The following is a 17,651-nucleotide window of genomic DNA, read 5'->3' on the forward strand; positions in this document are numbered from 1 at the left end:
TTCTTATACTCATCTTTCTGTATCAATCATCTTTTAAATATTTTCCTCTTAAAGTAGCTTAGGAAACATCCTTTTATTTTGCATGATTGCAAAAAGAAAATCAACCAGACACAATCCAAACATCAGCCAGCCCTCCCAGGAAAAGTAGTGCTCATACTATGCTAAAGTGGCAGCTCTCCCATCCAAACAACTGATAGAATATCATGTAACCTAGACATTCAGCCCCTCTTCTCCCCAGAAAGAACAAAGCCAAACCAGTCTTAGCTTACATCTGGAATATTTAGAGACCTCCTTGTAGGCTTGTCTAGCACTTACAGAAATTGTTCATTAAAATTTCCAGCAGACAATTTTTGAACAGAGAAGACATACATACTTATACACAGTAAGTTACAGGCTCATGACCTTTCTCCACCGTTATTTAGAACTGTTTCCTTTGTAAAAGTTACCATGTGCATTGGGACAAGTAGGAGGACAAGTTCTCTTTCTGGCCTGATGAACAGTCAACTATTTATATTCCAAGATGGAAAAGTAAAAGCCCTCAAGCATCCATGATCCTGCCAAATCAGGGCATTCATCAGCATGGGGAGACCCAGGTTCAAGCCTCATGTCTGAATCAGGTGCAATGAAAGGCTTGAACCTGAGGCTAAGATACTGTTTCATGAGATGATTTCACTTGCTTTTCAGTGAATCTACAGTTTTCAACAAAAAATAGCGAAAAAGAAGTATTGAGTTGTCCAACTGTTTAAAAGAAGGTTGCTAGGCACTTTTGCAAAGGAACAAGTTGTAGGAAAATGAGGGTGGTTATGGCCCTGAGGATTACAAACCTCAGTTCTTGAGGTAAAGCTCCTTTGCTCAGTGCTGGACCATTTCACCGGCATGGCTGACTTTATTTCATAGAGCAAACACTGGTCTGTCAGCTGTCAGAAGTGGGAAGTGTACTGATCTTTTCTTTCTACTTCGTGAGGAGTCTCCTCCTCAGATCATTACCCCTGTTGCCTTGATGTGCTGAATCACCCCTGGGAAATTTAAAAACAGCACCCTAATGTTAAGATTATATTCAATAGTGTGCAGCTTTCCAGTTTACTGGAAAAATGTCAGATTCAGCTTTTCTAAGCACCAGGTAGTATTTCTGAAGTCCATGGTGATTTCCAGGGTAAGGTTTAACTTAAAATATTTTGTTACAATCTTTTTTTTGCAAATAGGTTTTAAAAATTTTGATGGAAAAAATTATTATGCTATTATTATTTCAATTGGAATTGAAAGTTTTTGAAAAGTGGTGGGCATTTTGGTTGTGTTTAGGAAGCCTCTCCCTCCATAAGCTCCCAAGGAAAGTGTTTTGGTAGTACTGAAATTCCCCAGTTTTGGGATCTTCATTTTAAATCCAGTTTCTCAAATGGCATAGGGATGCATGTGTGTATGGTAAATTAAAAAGGATGAAATCAGACTTCACAGTTTTATTTCATCTATGTGAAACTTTGCCAGCTACCCTGGTTTTTCTGTTTTATTTTTCTGGTTTGGAGTCAATTATTTGTTGAGATCATGGAATATCCTTGGGTCTGATTTTTGCCTAATCCTAGTGGTAAGACTTATTCCTGTGAAGAAATTACAAAACCAAATACAGCATGTCCAGAAAACATTCTGCAAATTTCAGTATCTGTTGCTCAGATGAGGGGCAAGTCTTATCTGAAAACAAGGCAACTTTTTTGGACAGGCCTGGAAAACAGAGCAGCATCCAGCCGGCCTTCAAACTTCCAAGTGAGGCTATAACCAGGACTGTGATCTTACTTTTTATGATTTGGAGTAAAGGATATTATTAACCTAGGGAATCAGATTAAGACTTTCAAAACCACACACTGAAGATGAGGCTTACATGCCCTTATTGATTCACGAAGGCAAATGGAGATGATGTATGCAAGTGTTGAGCATTTTAAGGTCCTGTTTAGGTTGATGCTTGTCAAAGAGTATAAAGCCAGAGAGCTGCGAGACGTTTCTACATTTCACTAGGTGGTTTGAGGTTTCTTTGTAGGTTTTCCATGTAAATGAACACTATGTAAGCCATGGTTACCATGACACGGTATCTAGTGCAAAATGGCAGTAATGACTTTTTTCATAAGTAATGGCCCCACCAAAGGCATCTCAGATGTATATGCTGACACTTCTAACCGCTATACTCATTTTTATTTTGTGAATAATTGCTCTTTCTGTACGTGACTGCTTCTTTTTTTGCTGACTCCATTCCCCTTTTGACCTGCAGACCCCTCAGATAAATATCCCAGGGATATCCTCTTTGTGTTCCAAGACATAAGGTAGTTTAATGACTTGTGAAAGCGCCTGTTTCAGCCTCTAAATAATTTACATGTTACCATGTTTTCCTCAGTAAACTGTGGTAATGTCCCTTCTAGAAACAATAGGTAAACCCTTCTTGTAACTTACACTTTATAGACACTTCAGTTAGAAAACAAAAAAAGGAATTATCACCTGCTTGACAGGATCAGTAATATTTGGGACGCACAGCCATATCTGTAGAAGAGAAGAATTCGTCTTTTGCTAACAGGAAACCTAAAACTTATTACTGTACTTCACTCAGGTACGTGTGAAAAACAAACAAAAAAGCAAATATCAAAAGGCAGACTTCTCACCTGCCCACCTCTCTTAGCTAATCGGTCTGCTCTCGGGACTCACAAGCAACAGCACATCCCAGGTGAAAGCGCATGTGCAGTTGCCTTCAAAAGCCTTTTATTTTTCTTTTATTTGCTCAGTTGGGGTCTGGATAGAAAGTTCCTATGGGTCAGACCTGGTCACAGACCATCAGTTGCATAGCTTTGATCTAAATGTGCTTTACTGTCTCTTCTAGTTTGCTTCTTGGTGGACCACCGACTGATGGTCTACACACAAGGTTTTGTACTTTTCCTACTATTTTCCTTAGTGTGTTTGTACCAATGTAATCCTTAGTATCATTAGACTAGTGTAAATATGAATTGTTTAGAGGACTTATAAAGTACTTATAATAAAGTTTCTTAATGATGATATATTAATATGCCTATCAGTGAAGTTGTACATTTCAGAGCTCAGTAACTCAGATGAACACAGGATATTGTATGAACCTGGCTGGCTTGGCCTGCATTGTGGCATTTGCAAATTATCAGTTTCCTGTGATACAGGCCTATAGACATAAGCAAGATTTTTCTAAAAAATCCAGGGGTTGAAATCCGTATTTTTGCTCCTTCAAGGGCTAAGTAATAATTTCTACAGTTCACATCAATGGGAGTGACTCAACCCTTCTGAAAATTAGATCAATGCTTATTCAAGAGACTAGCATTAGACTTTCGCACGGTATTATTTAATTTTAACTTGTCTACACTCCCTTTGTCCAAAGGCTAATAGAATATAATTACACTAGGCTAGGAAAAATTTGATAATGTTGTAGGCAGCCTTACATTCAAAAAATCCCTGTTGTCAATTTCCCCTGATAACTCTGTCAGTGACATGCTCTTGTATCTCTCAGTCATAATCAAGTGAGATGAAAATTATTCTGAAAAGTAAATGTATGAGGAAACAACAGGAGGTACACATCAACACAAAGGATGCAATGGCCCACAGTGCACGTACTAAAGCAAAGGTCTTCATTGACTTACTATCATATCCATTGGGTTTAAGCCTCTTTTCACAGATGTCAAAAGATGTTTTAAATTAGCTTCAACTATTGCATGACCAGGCTTGATTAAGAGATGGTTGCTGCTGGACCTCAGCATGCTGAGTAGCGCCAATTCTGGCAACAGTGTAATTGAAGGAAAATGGATGGGAACGGGAACGAAACACATTTGGTACTTCATTTCTAGCATTTCCTCATTCTCCTTAACTCTTGATGTAACCAAATATCTTTATATCCACTTCTGAAGAAGATTTAGGCTACAATAACATAACACAAAGGTATATGATGAGCATATTTAGCCAGCACAATACTTTTACACCAATTTATAAGCACTGCCCCAAGAAGATACAAACTTTTAACTAAATCAGTCCTCTAGAACAAAACGGTGGTTACATTGGGATAATTTCTGTACATACATAAGCCCTCCATAAATACTTTACTATGCATTTGTTTCATGGCACGGATTTAAGTTTGAGAACCTTCTCTCTCTTTTTGAAAAATTAATGTGAACATTTTGGAAAAAAGCAAAAGAAAAGAAAACATACATAAAGACCATTAAAATTCTGACTCTCCAGCCCCAGGAGCTGATCTTATGCATTTGTAGTTAAGTATGTTAGCAAGTCTCAGCTGTTTTCCATTGCCTACAGATTACTGATGTTGCTACAGGTTAAGACTGAGTTCTAAAGCTGTTTCTCTTACCAGTGAGTGCTTGCTTTTCAACATTTTAAAGTGAAGATGTGAACAAACCTTTGAAAAGTGACTGAATATTTCAATGCCAATATATTTTGCATGTAAAATATAAAAATCTCTGTGTGTTGCATTTGAAATCTGATAAATATTTATTATCAATGCTGTTTGCTTTTAATCTGTTCAGGATATCATTCCTCCAGCTCTTTAGTACTTAAACAAAAATGGCATTTACATTACAATATTGCTTGCCAACAATCTCATTTTCTGGTTTAGTCAGCAGCCTTCATGCTTGATTAGTCTTTAATTATACAAATACCTACATATTAAAAAAGTTTTCTTTTTTCCATACTTTGAGCATGTAATTATTTTCTCTTGCATGCAATAACCTTTAATTTTAGGATTAAGCAACTGATTCTCTTTAGTATGGATGGATTTTTTCAAGTGTTAAAGCAAATTTGGTTATTGTATTACGAGTAGGAAAATTAACTTTAGGAAAACCTTTCATTAGTGCATTTGACAGCACACTGAGCAGCTGACAGAAACTTCAAAATATTCAATATACTTGAAAACAAAATGGATACCAATTCTGTGTCCTCTGAAGTCAACAGCAATACTAGTCTGAATTCAGCAAGTGAGTGACTGGGGCTATGCGATTCCTCTTTTGAATATTCCTTGCTTTAGTAGTATTAGTGTTACAGCAGTACCTAGAAGCCCAATGCAAGATCAAGGCCTCATTACATTATACCAAAAAACTGTGAAAGTTTAAAGTCTAAAGAGATCAAACAATGGTGGGAGAATCAACAAAAGAACACAAAGATGAAGTGACGTGCCAGTGACAGAGCTGGGACTGCAGTCTGGTGCTCCTGATTCCAGCAATCCATTTACTAGAGCACTTTGCCTCCTGATGCAAATTGTTTTTCAAAAGTGAATGCAGTAAGCAAAGGCATAACTTGATAATGAGATTAGAGCTAAATATGCAGATTGTACGTGGTGGTAAAAGAACTCCCTCCCCTCCTTTCCCTGCAGTTTTCATTCATGAGAGCATGGACTGCCAAGTTTGGGTCTACAGGAGTGACATATGTTATCTCTATACCTGCTTGTACATTTGAAGTACCAATGACTTCCGCCTAGACATACTCTTTGAATGTCTATGGGGAAAACATCAAGGATTTTTAGAATGGCTTGGTTTTCTCAAGTTTTGTTTATTTTTATATTTGTTTTACATGAACTGAAAATTCTGTCAGACACATTTTGATTGCATGGAGAACATGTTTCGTAGACAGAAGACAGTTAAAAAAAAATAGAAAGCTGTAATACTATAAAGTTGGGGAGGGAGAAGAGGGGGAAACCTTCCTAATGGCATATTGAGCTTGCTCCTGTCTCATTTGAGAGCTATGAGAAATATCCTGCCAACTTCCCTAGGATAGTGTTAGGTCTCATCATAAAGTGAAAAGTTGCAGACAGAGGTAGGATGGCAATGCACACAGCATCTTATTCCAGAGTGGTGATCAGTTATACAATTTCAGCCTTTCACAATGCCAGTCCTTCTGTTTTTTTGTGTGTCTCTCACAGTGGAAAAGGTCAGTAGGAATATAGGCACTGTGAATAACAAAGACATTGGTTTTCTCCCCTCTCCTCCTTGCAACTTTTTGCTTTTCCTCCCTAAAATCAGGCCCTGTCCCTGAGGAACTCTAGACTGATGGAAGCTGCACCCTCAGATGAATCCTGGACCTTGATCCCAGTACAGCCCTAGTCCTCATCATCTGCACCCCCCCCGCCCCATAGCCCATGGAGCACCCACGTCGGCAGCTCTGCTTGGCACTCTGCAAAGTGTCCCCCACCCCCTGGGGAAAGGTCAAGGGGAGATCAGCCCTCTACGACCTCCTGTCCTGTTCCAGCTGGAGCCACCAGTCCACAAGGATAGCACTGCCCAAACTGGGAGGAGAGCAAGAAGAGACAGCACTCCAGCTGGGTTCGGCTATCCAGCGGGTTGAAAATGGGATCATTAGATTACTATAGTGAAAATCATAAGAGCAATAGCAACTAAAAATTTTTATATCACTTGTTATCACATTCATTCAGAATCATCTTCTGATATCAATTTACTGGTCATCACTACTACAGACTATTGCTCTGTACTGTGACTGGGCCCATATTTTAGGCTTTTCTTTATAGCATCTGTATTTTTGCTGAGCGTCTAGGATCCTCCCAGATCTGACTGCTTCCCTGATGCTTTTTACAAGCATGTAAGTATTTCTTAACAGGTATACAAAGATACGGCAGCAGTGATTGCTGCTTTAAAGAATCTCAGCTCCTTTAAGGACCAAAATGCACCATCGTCATTCCTTTAGTAAAAGGATAATCCTAGCAATATATGATGTGCTATTTTCATACATCAGTTTTTCTCCTCTGGAAACTCAGCTTTGCCTTCCAATCTCTTTCACAAACATAACCTAGCTTGGTTCTCCAACTGGAATCCTCACAGGATATTTGATGATGTCTAAGCTATCAGAAATAAGTCAAATTCCTGTCGTGCAGGAAATTCTCCTGATTTAAGACTTAATTTATGATGCAAATGCAGATAAAAGATGGAATATTGAAATGTTTCAGAAAACAAAACTTGTATTTGAAACTGATGAAGTATTTCAGCAGATTTCAAATCATCACCATGAATTAAAATGTTTTCAGTTTCTTTTGTTAAATCACTATTTTTTAGGCAATTCAATGTAATAAATGGTTTATATACAACTTAAGCTGATTTTAAACAAAAGCTATCCTCAGTTCTTTCCATTTCTCAGGCCTAAAATAGAAAATCAAAATGAAATTTTGGGCAGGGGAAAAAAAACTTTGTGGAATAGTTTAAGTTACTAGAGTATCAAAAGAAAAAATTGGGTGTATTTCAAAGGTAAGACAATTTTTTTTCTAAAACTCACAGTGCTCATCTAGTTTCTTGTTCTCTTTCCTTTACTCCATTTCCTTTCTCAGCTGGTGGCAAATATCTTAATTTCTTGACTTTGTCCTGGATCAGCAACAAAAAATACAGTGGTGCTACAAGACAGGTTGTCCTAAATATCTTTCAAACTTTGCTGGTGGAACAAATACTAGGAAACTTGCAGAAGACTTCTCTTCCAGATTAAAATTTTATGGTGGGGCCCCTTAAGACCCATAAGCTATTTCCTTCTAACATGGACTCAAACAGTGATCTGTACTTTTTTTTTTTTTTTTAAAAGGTTATAGTAGAATGTAGTACATTACAAGTACATAATTTAAAAATAAATTTTTGGATCATCACATCTATAAGATATCAAGTCTGATTGTTGATTTCCTACCTGCTAGGACATGCCTTCTCATGTGCTGCTATATACACATTTGCTCAAATGATCCTAATTTCCTCATATCCTAACCCACTAGGAGCTCTTAGAAATACACATTATCTGACTTGTGCCTGAGGTGGTAACCTCTGACCTTTTAATTTTCCAATTTCCACATAATTAATTGTTGGTTACTTCAAACAAAAGTAGCAGGTTGGTGGAGAAAGGGGAAAAATGAAAAAAGAAGGATTTGGAAAGCTCATGTTTCCAGTGTGACCCCTTGGATAAAAGGATATATTTTTTCTTTTGCCTAATTTGTTTCTAGTTGCAGCACCAAGGTCAGAATAAGCCAAGAGAATGAATGGAATAAACGTCCTGATGGACTGCCCGAAGCTGCCTGGTGTTACGGATCAGCGTAAAACCAGCTCTCTTTCCTCTGCCTGGGCCGATGTAACTCACTGGAGTGGCAAATTACATCAGACCTACAGCTGTAACCCGACATTATGATTAATTTGATCAGTAATTTCTCCTGTTTTTCATTTTAATCGGTGTGACTATTCTGCTGTGGCAGGTCTTTCAGATCTAATTAAGATAAATTTCAGAGTAAAAGACTTGGCAGAATTTTCGAGTCAAATCCGAGCGTCAAGTGTGAAGACCTGCAGCACCAGTCAATCAATTTCCAGTAAAGACGGCAGGCTGTAACTCAGCAATCAACCCATTAACACTTAAGCAAATTTCATAATCTCCAGGCCTGTGCTTAGTCACTCTCTCAAAACATTCTGGCTACCAATAAAAAAAGAGAAAGTATTATTATTTTTTTAAACACCTGCCCTAAACTGCATCTGCTAAAACCACCAACAGAATCCACAAGTGGACACTCTGATAGATCTCAGAAATACTGCCAAAAAGGGCTTAAGTTTAAACTTTAAAACACAGTCTGGAGTGGCCTTTTTATTTTTCTCTTTCTTTTTTTTTCTTTTTGTTGAGACAGTACCTAGAAGCTGAGCAACCTCTTTTAGGTGCTTATTTTGAAGGAGCCTTGAATGATATAACATCAGGGCTATACCACTTCCAGAATGTTGCTCCTCAGTCAGATTCAACAAGCCCACTAGGTTCTCTGTGTTCACTTGGTCCACTTGCTTCCAAGTAGAAGAATTTTTTTTCTCACAGAACTAGAAACCTGTGATGACTTGCATTTTTTTTTTCTTTTTTTTTTGCTTTATTAGAAAGAGGTGAGGGGTATGAAAAATTAGGGAAAATAAATTAATGCTTTGGGATATTCTCTACTTCCCTGAAAATTTTTTGAAATATGACTGAAAAGAGAAATTAAGAGAAATTAATGCTAGCAAAACAGATCCACTGGATTTAAAAGAGTATCTGAGGGGCTGTGTCAATTTTTTCTGTCCCTAAGATCCTCAAAGGTCCTCCTCTCTGCCTAGAGAGGCTTTGGAAACAGAAGATCTTATGGGATATGGATCCTTTCCCAAATTTGTCCTGGGAGGATATTATTTATTTATTTCCTCATTTATTAAACACTTCAGTTGCTTTAGGGAGTTTATTAAATGCTCCCATTTCAGAAGCCAGAGCTTGCTGGGCAAACAGCTCCACTTTCCTCTCCTTCAGAGAATTCTCTAGCAAATGGTTTTCTATATTAGCCTCAGCTTCTGCCCCTTGGGTGCTAATAATGCCAGTTGTTTTGCTCGAAGATTAATTTCCTTTGCTTTAAGTGTGAGTCAGACACCAGTACTCCTTGTGCTTCTGAAAATAGCAACACCTGCGGAGTATATTTGGATGGACCAGGCAGCTAGTGCTCCAAGTGAGAGAAGGTTTCCTCAGGGAATGAAGAGACTTGCTTATAAAGTCTCTTTGAGAACCCTTAAACATCTCTTTGCTCTGTTTAAATGCAGTATTCAACAGCTTTACAGTGTGAAGTCCCAATACCTCAAAGACCCAAAAAAGCAGTGAGCTTCTGGGAGAAGGAAGACAGCTGAGGAGAAGATCTGAAACTCTACTCAGTCCTGTGGATGGATGCAGTCTTACACATAACCCGAACTAGCCTTTCTGTGGAAATGATGCCCATACATCTCCAGGTAGACACGAAGAGTAGCAGCCCTCAAACAAGCTAACTGTGCCAGGAAACCAGCTTGCATGTCTCTGCACTGTGCACTGAGGCCAGGGAGCACGGTACAGCACAGTGCATGGACACCTGAATGTCCAGCTAGGACAAACTGCCATGCTGCCATATCGGAGTGGCCTAGTCAGTGGCAGATCCAGAAGGGATGAGGAGCATCATGGAAGTGCCCAGAAGAGGTGAAAGGAGTAGAAGAAAGAAGGCCCTGGATGCACTGAAACTCAAAGCCAACAATTTCTCAAGCGAGGTTCAAGTTTGTGAACAGTAATGTCTGTGTGGTTCACAGAACTACTGCAGTGGCAAAAGGAAGAACATAAAAACAAAAGGAGGGGACCTGAATCACGACAGCATTTGCAATGGGTAATAAGCAGGTGTGTGTGTGGTACATCAGTATGACCATGACTTTCTAGCTAGTGGAAATTTTTACACAAGTACTTGCCTCTTCCACTTATGAAATCACATTTATCAACCCACAAAAATCATTAAAATCATGCAAGAATACTCAGAAATCCAAAACTGTCAGTAGAACAAGATGTTTAAATCTTCTGGACCTGTTTGAAATGAGCAGAGGATGAAATATGCGAAATATTCTCAACAGTTCACCAAGCTCAACTCAATTTAGCTGACTGCAGGGGAGCTTCCATGCTATTAGTTTAGAGCTGAGACCTAGGTCTTGCCAGTACCTCCTGGAAATCCACCTAAGATCAGCCCTTCAACAGGCTCACTCTAAGCAGGTGATGGGCATGAACCTTCCTGAATAAATGTCCGCTGTATGTGTCTATATCACCTGTTGCCTTGTGATGTGCAATATCTCATTCCCTATTGATACCAAAAATTAGGAAATTTTGGAAAATGGATTCAAAGCACAGCATTTGCTCATAATTTTTAAAGTATTTCTTTGTCAAACTGATTACCAAGTAACTTGGAAACAGATTCAGTCATACGTTTCACAGTATCAGATGCAGGAAGAAGGCTAGATAATTTTAGCAAAACAAAAAAAACCCTCAGTGGGATTACTGGTGTCATAATCTTTATCAAGTTTTCTTGACCTCAGGATTCAATAGGCATGAGAAAAATACAGCAGGTCTTGGATGTGAACCCAGACATAAAGACAGCCCATGACTATAGTCCTTGCAAACTTATCCCAGCTGCCTTCCTCAAACCAACAGAGACTTGGTTGTTTCTTCTGTATCTTTAATATATGTAAATTTATCAAAGTGTCAGTAAACACTGAGATATCTTTAAAGTAGATTTTTCCTTAATGAGAAGCTAACCAGTGAATGAGGTTGGGGGGGAAAGGAAGGGGCGGTTTGGTTTTTGTGACTGTTGGAGCCTCAGGCATCTGTGTACACATTCTCCCTCATTTACAGCTGAGTGTTTCAGCCTTTCTGCTTTTCTTTTTTCCTTTGTTATAAAAGTATTGAGGTTCCAAATACATTATTTAAGATTAGTATGAAAATTTAATCTGAAGGAGGTTCTGGTTTTGCTATCCTAGAGTTTGCTATTACTTGGAAGATTTTTCTGCTGTTGTCATCTCCTCACTTCCCTTCTTCCCTCCTTTTATTATTTTTTTTTCTCACTCATCATCTTCCGTCAGCTCCAGTTATTGTAGGTAGGCTTCTATGACAAAAAGGTGCTTTAGGAAAGAGTTCTGAAAACGGTCAGAATAATTTTACAGTGGGGCAATCCCTGGGGGATTTCCTGTTTGTCTGTTCCTATTCCCACACGAACAGAGCAGTAGAAATCATTGAGAATTCTTCTATTCCTATAGTGCAGCTCTCCCTTTGTAGATCTGGCTGTGGGTACATTCATCTTATCCATACCACTAAAACATACAGTGAGTGTCAGCACCAGAAGCTAACCCCCATTTGGAGCCAGTTAAATATATGTTGCTGATACAATGCGCCTTATCCTGGTAGTCAGGCAGAATAATTGGCTACTTAGTACTTGGCTCATCTGATTTTATACAGCATATAATCAAGATCTTATGGCTCCAGAAATTTAATTGAATGGAAACTCTGTAAGAGGTGCTAACTATGCTTTGAAGTTGCAATATGCTGATCATTCAAGAAGCCGTATAGTTTGCCACGTAATAACATTAAACGTTCACAGGAGAAGCATATGTGGAGAAGTGTATTTTCGCAGAAGTAAAGGTTTCGAAGTTCCCTATTTACAACATGAGCTAGGTTGTCTTTCACCTCTGGATTCCTTTGTCTCAATCAATTGACACAATGAAAGTAAAAATCAGACTACGATTATCTTTATGAGGAATTTCACCATTTTAAAATGAAAGGATGAAAGTCTTCCGTCATCTACCTGACCCACGACCTCCTGAAATACAGCTCTGCTTTGGAAAATTCTCCTCTGGTTTCTTGTCTTTTGCAAATCAGCGATGACCCTGGTTCTGCAGTGTTTTGCTTTTACCAGTGTAAATCTGGAGCATCATCGCTAATGTCAGCACAGAATCCAGGCCCTGGAACCTAAAGTGAGGTTTTTCATCTTTCCACACAATCATTAAAAGACTTCCTAAAAATAATAGTTTTCTAACTACAATCCAGCCCACTGAACTGAGTAAAGAATAGTGATAAAATTAGAGCAGAGTATTACAGAACAATCTGACAAGAATCATTCTGAGACTTTTAGCTGGGGTACACGGCACCGGTATTATTAATTTCTGATCAGCTAGCAAAAGTACCTCACTCAGGTATACCTAAGCAAGTCACTTTCATTTAATTTGCCTTCTGAAGGACATGACAGCATCTGTACATTTTCAGATGTAATTGCTGTTATCCTTCAGAGTTTTTTGAAACAAACACAATCATCCTCCTGAATTACTGACTTTCCATGACAATTTTTTGAGGTTGCATTGTTCTAAACTAATATCTTTCAGACAGATCCTGAATAATGTAAGAGGATAAAGCCCACATGAAAAAATCAAGAATTCAGAAATGAAATTTAAGCTGTCAAACTTTAACTTAGTTGATCTTTATTCCCTTAATATTCTTCAAACAAAACCCATTTCATTCTAGTTCATAAAGAACATTACCTTAGAGGCCATAATATCTCTGAATTTTGTTCTAGGTCGATTTTTAAGTTAAAGCATTAGACATTAAAAAAATCCACATTCTAAGCAGCTATTATGAACTGGATATATGAACTACTGCCAAAAGTGTGCTCCCTCCTTTTTTTTGCTTTTTTTAATGTGTGTGCAGAAGAAAACAATTTCAGATCCAGTCCTCAAGCTAGATTTATGGGGGTAAAACAGCTTTTCTCTGCAGGATTTAGAATGGAAAGACAAATTTTATGGAGGAGATCTTACCACTGCTCTGCTTTAGAAAAGTACTCAAACACATCTTCCAACCATATATGAAATGCAACAGCAGTTCCTCTGGAAATAGTTCTGATTGTCACTTGTTTGCATATTAAAAACATGCAAAGTCTCACCATTCTCAGCAATATGACAGAGCATGTTTCAAGTTCTTAGGTGTTTCTTAGGGAAGCTTGAGAAGTATTACACTTCCTGTAGAAATGCTGTAGAAACAGCTAGAAGGCCAAACTAATGGCCTCACATTGCTAAGGTGAGGCCTGAAGTACTGTGCTGAATTCTGGCTTCTCTTCTGGATGTCAGCACACAGTGTATTTGTATCCGTGAACAAACTTTGGGTTTTCATGGATATTTAAATGGCGAGGATCAGAGAGGAAAGAACGTTAAAAATACTTATCCCCCATTCTATTAGTAACTCTTTAATGCTGAGCCAGAGCTGACAGCTAATGACTTCTAATTCCTTGACTGTTGTTCTGGAAGGGTCCCAGTCATGCAGCTGGCTTAGTGGTACTGGCTGAGCTCAGCCCAGTGGGAATGCCAGGACTCTCACGCTGGTGTCTTTAATTAACTCTCATCCCAGTTCCTAAAAGATTTAGGGGATAGGGTTTGAAATAAAACCAGCTTAGAGTACGTGGTTCCCTCCTTCCACTTCTGTTGAGTCTGCCACATCCAGATTGCCCTCAGAAGGGTAGTTGTGAGGATAAGCATGCTAAAGAGAGCGATGTGCCGAGGTATCTCCATGAAAACATTAACTTTGGCACCTCCCATGCAAGGAATTATTGGTTTTACTTTCTTTATTGTACTTCTGCAAGTGAGATGTGACCCTGGAGAGCTAACAGTAGAAAGACCTGTACCTGTAGGTCACAGATGAGACTGGAAATACTCAGATCCAGTTGAGATTTAGATTGGGACCAGAGGCTATATGAGAGCTAAGACTTCAGGCTCAGTGTTAGTGCAACCCTCTTGAGGTACGTTCACTGAGATAATCCCACTTCCTCCCTACCCCAACTCTAATTTATGTGTGCATTCACTTTGTTCGGAAAACTGAATGCCTTCTGAAGCAAAATATTTAGCAGGCAGTTTTAGCAACATATAGCATATACAGTTAGTGTGCATACATTACAGCTGTACCAAGACAATAAAATGTAACAGAAGCTCCTCTGGAAATATTCCTGTCTCTGTATGTCAATAATCTGCATACTAAAGGGTCCCAAAGCACTCACTAGCATGATACACTGGGCATTAAGTGGTGCCTAAGTAGCCCTTAAGACTATACACCAAAGAAGCTCTAGGAACATTATGCTCTACTGTAAGAAAAAGCTCAGGAAGCAAGGACACATCTCTTGTGGACTTTTAAATCTATTATCTAAACCATTAAAAAATCAGATTTGATGCAATTTAGTTGAAGCTCAGATTAATACAGGTTTAACTGGCCACATAGCAAACACAGCTTCTTGTAAATCAATTCTCTTAATTGTTTGGAAAAGGATTTTTTAATTATTAAGCTAATGCAGTTTAATTTCTGCAGGAAATGGAGCCGAATCCATCAGTGTGGATAAAACCTTTAAAGTGGGGTCTCAAAATTTAAAGAATAAAGTGAATAGAGACTTTGCGGCTTTCTAAGTGCAGTTCCACTGCACAGTGAAAGAGACTCTGCTCACTTCACAGACTACCCTGGTGTTTATTCAGAATCATATTTGTGGGTACAGTCAAAGCTGTTCTTGCAGGACATGAATATAGCATGACACATCCAACAACCTCAAAACAACACTAAAAAAAATCATGTTGATAGAATGGCTCTTTCTAAAATACAAGAGGAGAAAAGAGCTATTTAAGCTAAAGGACAATGTTGGAAAAGTCAATAGTCTGTTACCAAATTTAGTCTGGAAAACTGGATATTAGGAAAAATTTCTTCACTGAAAGGGTTATCAAGCATTGGAACAGGCTGCCCAGGGAAGTGGTTGAGTCACCATTCCTGGAGGTATTTAAAAGACACGTAGATATGGTGCTTAGGGACATAGTTTACTGGTGGACTTGGCAGTAGGTTAACGGTTGGACTTGATGATCTTAAAGGTCTTTTCCAACCTAAATGATTCTATGATTCTATGATTCTGTGTAGTACGAGAACACCCAAGTATAAGAAATTAAGACCATTGGATCAGAGGTCTCCTGTTTCTGCCTGGGAGTTCCAAGACAGGCAGAGTCCAGCATCACTGTGGGTGCCATAGTTGTTGGTCTATTAAAAAACATCTGTGTCACTGGAGTGAGCATCTAGGAAAGGCATTAACTGGCATTTTTAGCTTTGGAGTCTATACTGAGATTCTTAACAGATGTATTTGATTCTTAGCAGGATAAACGTTAGGACTGTGATTTCAAGAGGAATGATAACCCATCCATCCCTTGCACACATCCACCAGCAGAATCTCTATTTCTTTTAGGGACAGTCAGGATCATCTGCTAATGAACAGCTAACTTTGCTGTCCTTGTAATTTACCATAAAGGGTGACTGCTGGGCAAATGCCATTTGTGAAGGTCACATACTGAATCTGTGGAAAAAAATAGATAGTTTTCTATAGGTTTTATGACTTTAAGACCAAAGGACGTTTACTCTTCAGAAAGGAGCAGACTAGGACCATCATTAGTTATGCTTTTCTGGCTTATTAGGCCTTTCAGCTGTTCTATGCTGCATGCCTGTAAGAATTAACTAACACGAAGTGGAATTTCTTAGCCTGTATGGTCAGAATGTGTAACCTTCACTTGGTTTCCCCTTGCAGTGGGAGAGTATGCACTTTCTGTTGTTAGGCCGTTAGAGATTTGTACTTGGCATCCTACCTGCAACGGATTTGGTGAAGTAAGAGGAGATGGAAGGCCATGCCCTGGTGACTGGCTGGGTTTCTGAGGGGAGCTGGAGGACTGTGGGGCTGGAGGCGGTTGGCTCTGGCTCTGGGACTGTGTTTGGTTTTGCTGCGGTGGCGCTGATGGCTGTGGCTGCTGGGTCTGCTGGGGTGGCTGTGGAGTCTGCGTCTGCTGACCTTGCTGCTGCTGCTGGCTTTGCTGCTGCTGTTGCTGCTGCTGACCTTGCTGCTGCTGCTGCTGTTGATGCTGGAGCTGCTGAAGATGCTGAAGCTGTTGAAGCTGGGAGTTCAGGGATGAGGTAGCTGTGAATTGAAGAGAGGGAAGGGAGTTATGTAGGTTTCAGTAAAACCTACTGCGTTAAAGATATTCTGGATTAAATTCTGGTTCTGTTACATTGTGGGGCACACTGCCCACTGAGGTCAGCTGGCCTCAGACTTCAGGTTGTGGCAGGAAATTAATGAACACGTTGCCATCAATAATAGCCTGTGGTTCTGCCAGAGCAGTTCTGTGGTAAGAGTCGGAGTTCACTGGAGGCAATGAAAGCAAACCTTCGGAAGGGCTATGGCTCTGCCCACAGGACATGCCTCAGAGCTGACCAGCAGTCTTTGCTCAGACAAGCTTATCAGTGAAGCCAATGGGAACTTTGCCTGCCTAGAGAAGAGGCCAACAGGATGTCACTGTACATAGCATAGCAAGAACTCATAACATGAACTGGTGCTGTAACATAGAGGAGGAGAAAACCATAGTTGTAAAATAAAGGATGCTCTGAAAAGAGCGTAGTCACATCTTTATACAGCAGGTGTCAGGAAATAAAACATTCAGCTGTGAAATTTCTTGTGCAACGCACTGGTAGCAAAAATACCCAATAATGTGTGTGTCTCTGAAATTAGAACTGCTTCTTATTATTCACATCTAAAAGCTATAAAGTTCCTCTTGTGAAATAGGGTAGGTATTCTGTGCACTTGCACTGCTCACTTACTCCTGGTAGTAAAAGTCTGTCATGTTTTGCTGGCATGTGCTCCAAATGTGAGGCTTGGAACCTGGTGGCTCACATCAACCTGCTGGCAGAGAGAGGCAAACTTTGTCTCCCAGAGACACTTTCAAATTGACTAGAGCATTCATTAAATTCAGGAAGGCAAGAAGTGTGCCACTGGGATGTCACCAAGGAAGAACAGCTTTAAGCAGCAGCCAGAACATCACAGGAGCCTGATGCTTTCTGGGGTTATGCCGTAAATAAGTCACCTGGGTCTCCAGCCTTACCCACTCTAATAAACATCTCAGGGTTTGCGTTAGATGGCTATGAGAACCCAAGAGGAATAGCTTACAAGATCATTGCACTACTTTGCCCTCTGTACTGCTTTGCCAACACCATTCTGTATTATAATTTCCATCAGCAGAAGCCAAAGTAAACTGGGTGTGAATCAAATTTGTTATTCTAAAATATTCAGATTTCGTGGCCAGAAACTCTGTTCACCAAGTTATTTGTGCATTGGCAGATAAAGCCAAGTCATCTCCATTTTCTTTTCGTGTCAACATCCCTATTTCAGCTTTCCAGATGTCTATGCCCTGGAGATGAACCTGAGGTCTTGGTACGACTTATGAAATCAATGAGCCATGAACTGGAATAAGCAAAAGAAAAAAGAAAAGAAAAAGGGCAAAGAAGAGGCAGAATGGGTAAGCGAGAAA

At 39.4% G+C, this 17,651-nt stretch overlaps 1 protein-coding gene across 1 annotated transcript in view; it reads right to left on the reverse strand.

Moving 5' to 3' along the window:
* Positions 1 to 17,651, reverse strand: part of POU6F2 (POU class 6 homeobox 2) — a 318,450-nt gene that overhangs the window by 84,158 nt on the left and 216,641 nt on the right. The window contains exon 5 of the mRNA XM_072851409.1: positions 15,942 to 16,267. Coding sequence (XP_072707510.1) covers positions 15,942 to 16,267 — 326 coding nt within the window. The remainder of the gene's footprint in view (positions 1 to 15,941; positions 16,268 to 17,651) is intronic.

Source organism: Ciconia boyciana, chromosome 2 (assembly GCF_034638445.1).
Source record: "Ciconia boyciana chromosome 2, ASM3463844v1, whole genome shotgun sequence".
Classification (NCBI taxonomy): domain Eukaryota; kingdom Metazoa; phylum Chordata; class Aves; order Ciconiiformes; family Ciconiidae; genus Ciconia; species Ciconia boyciana.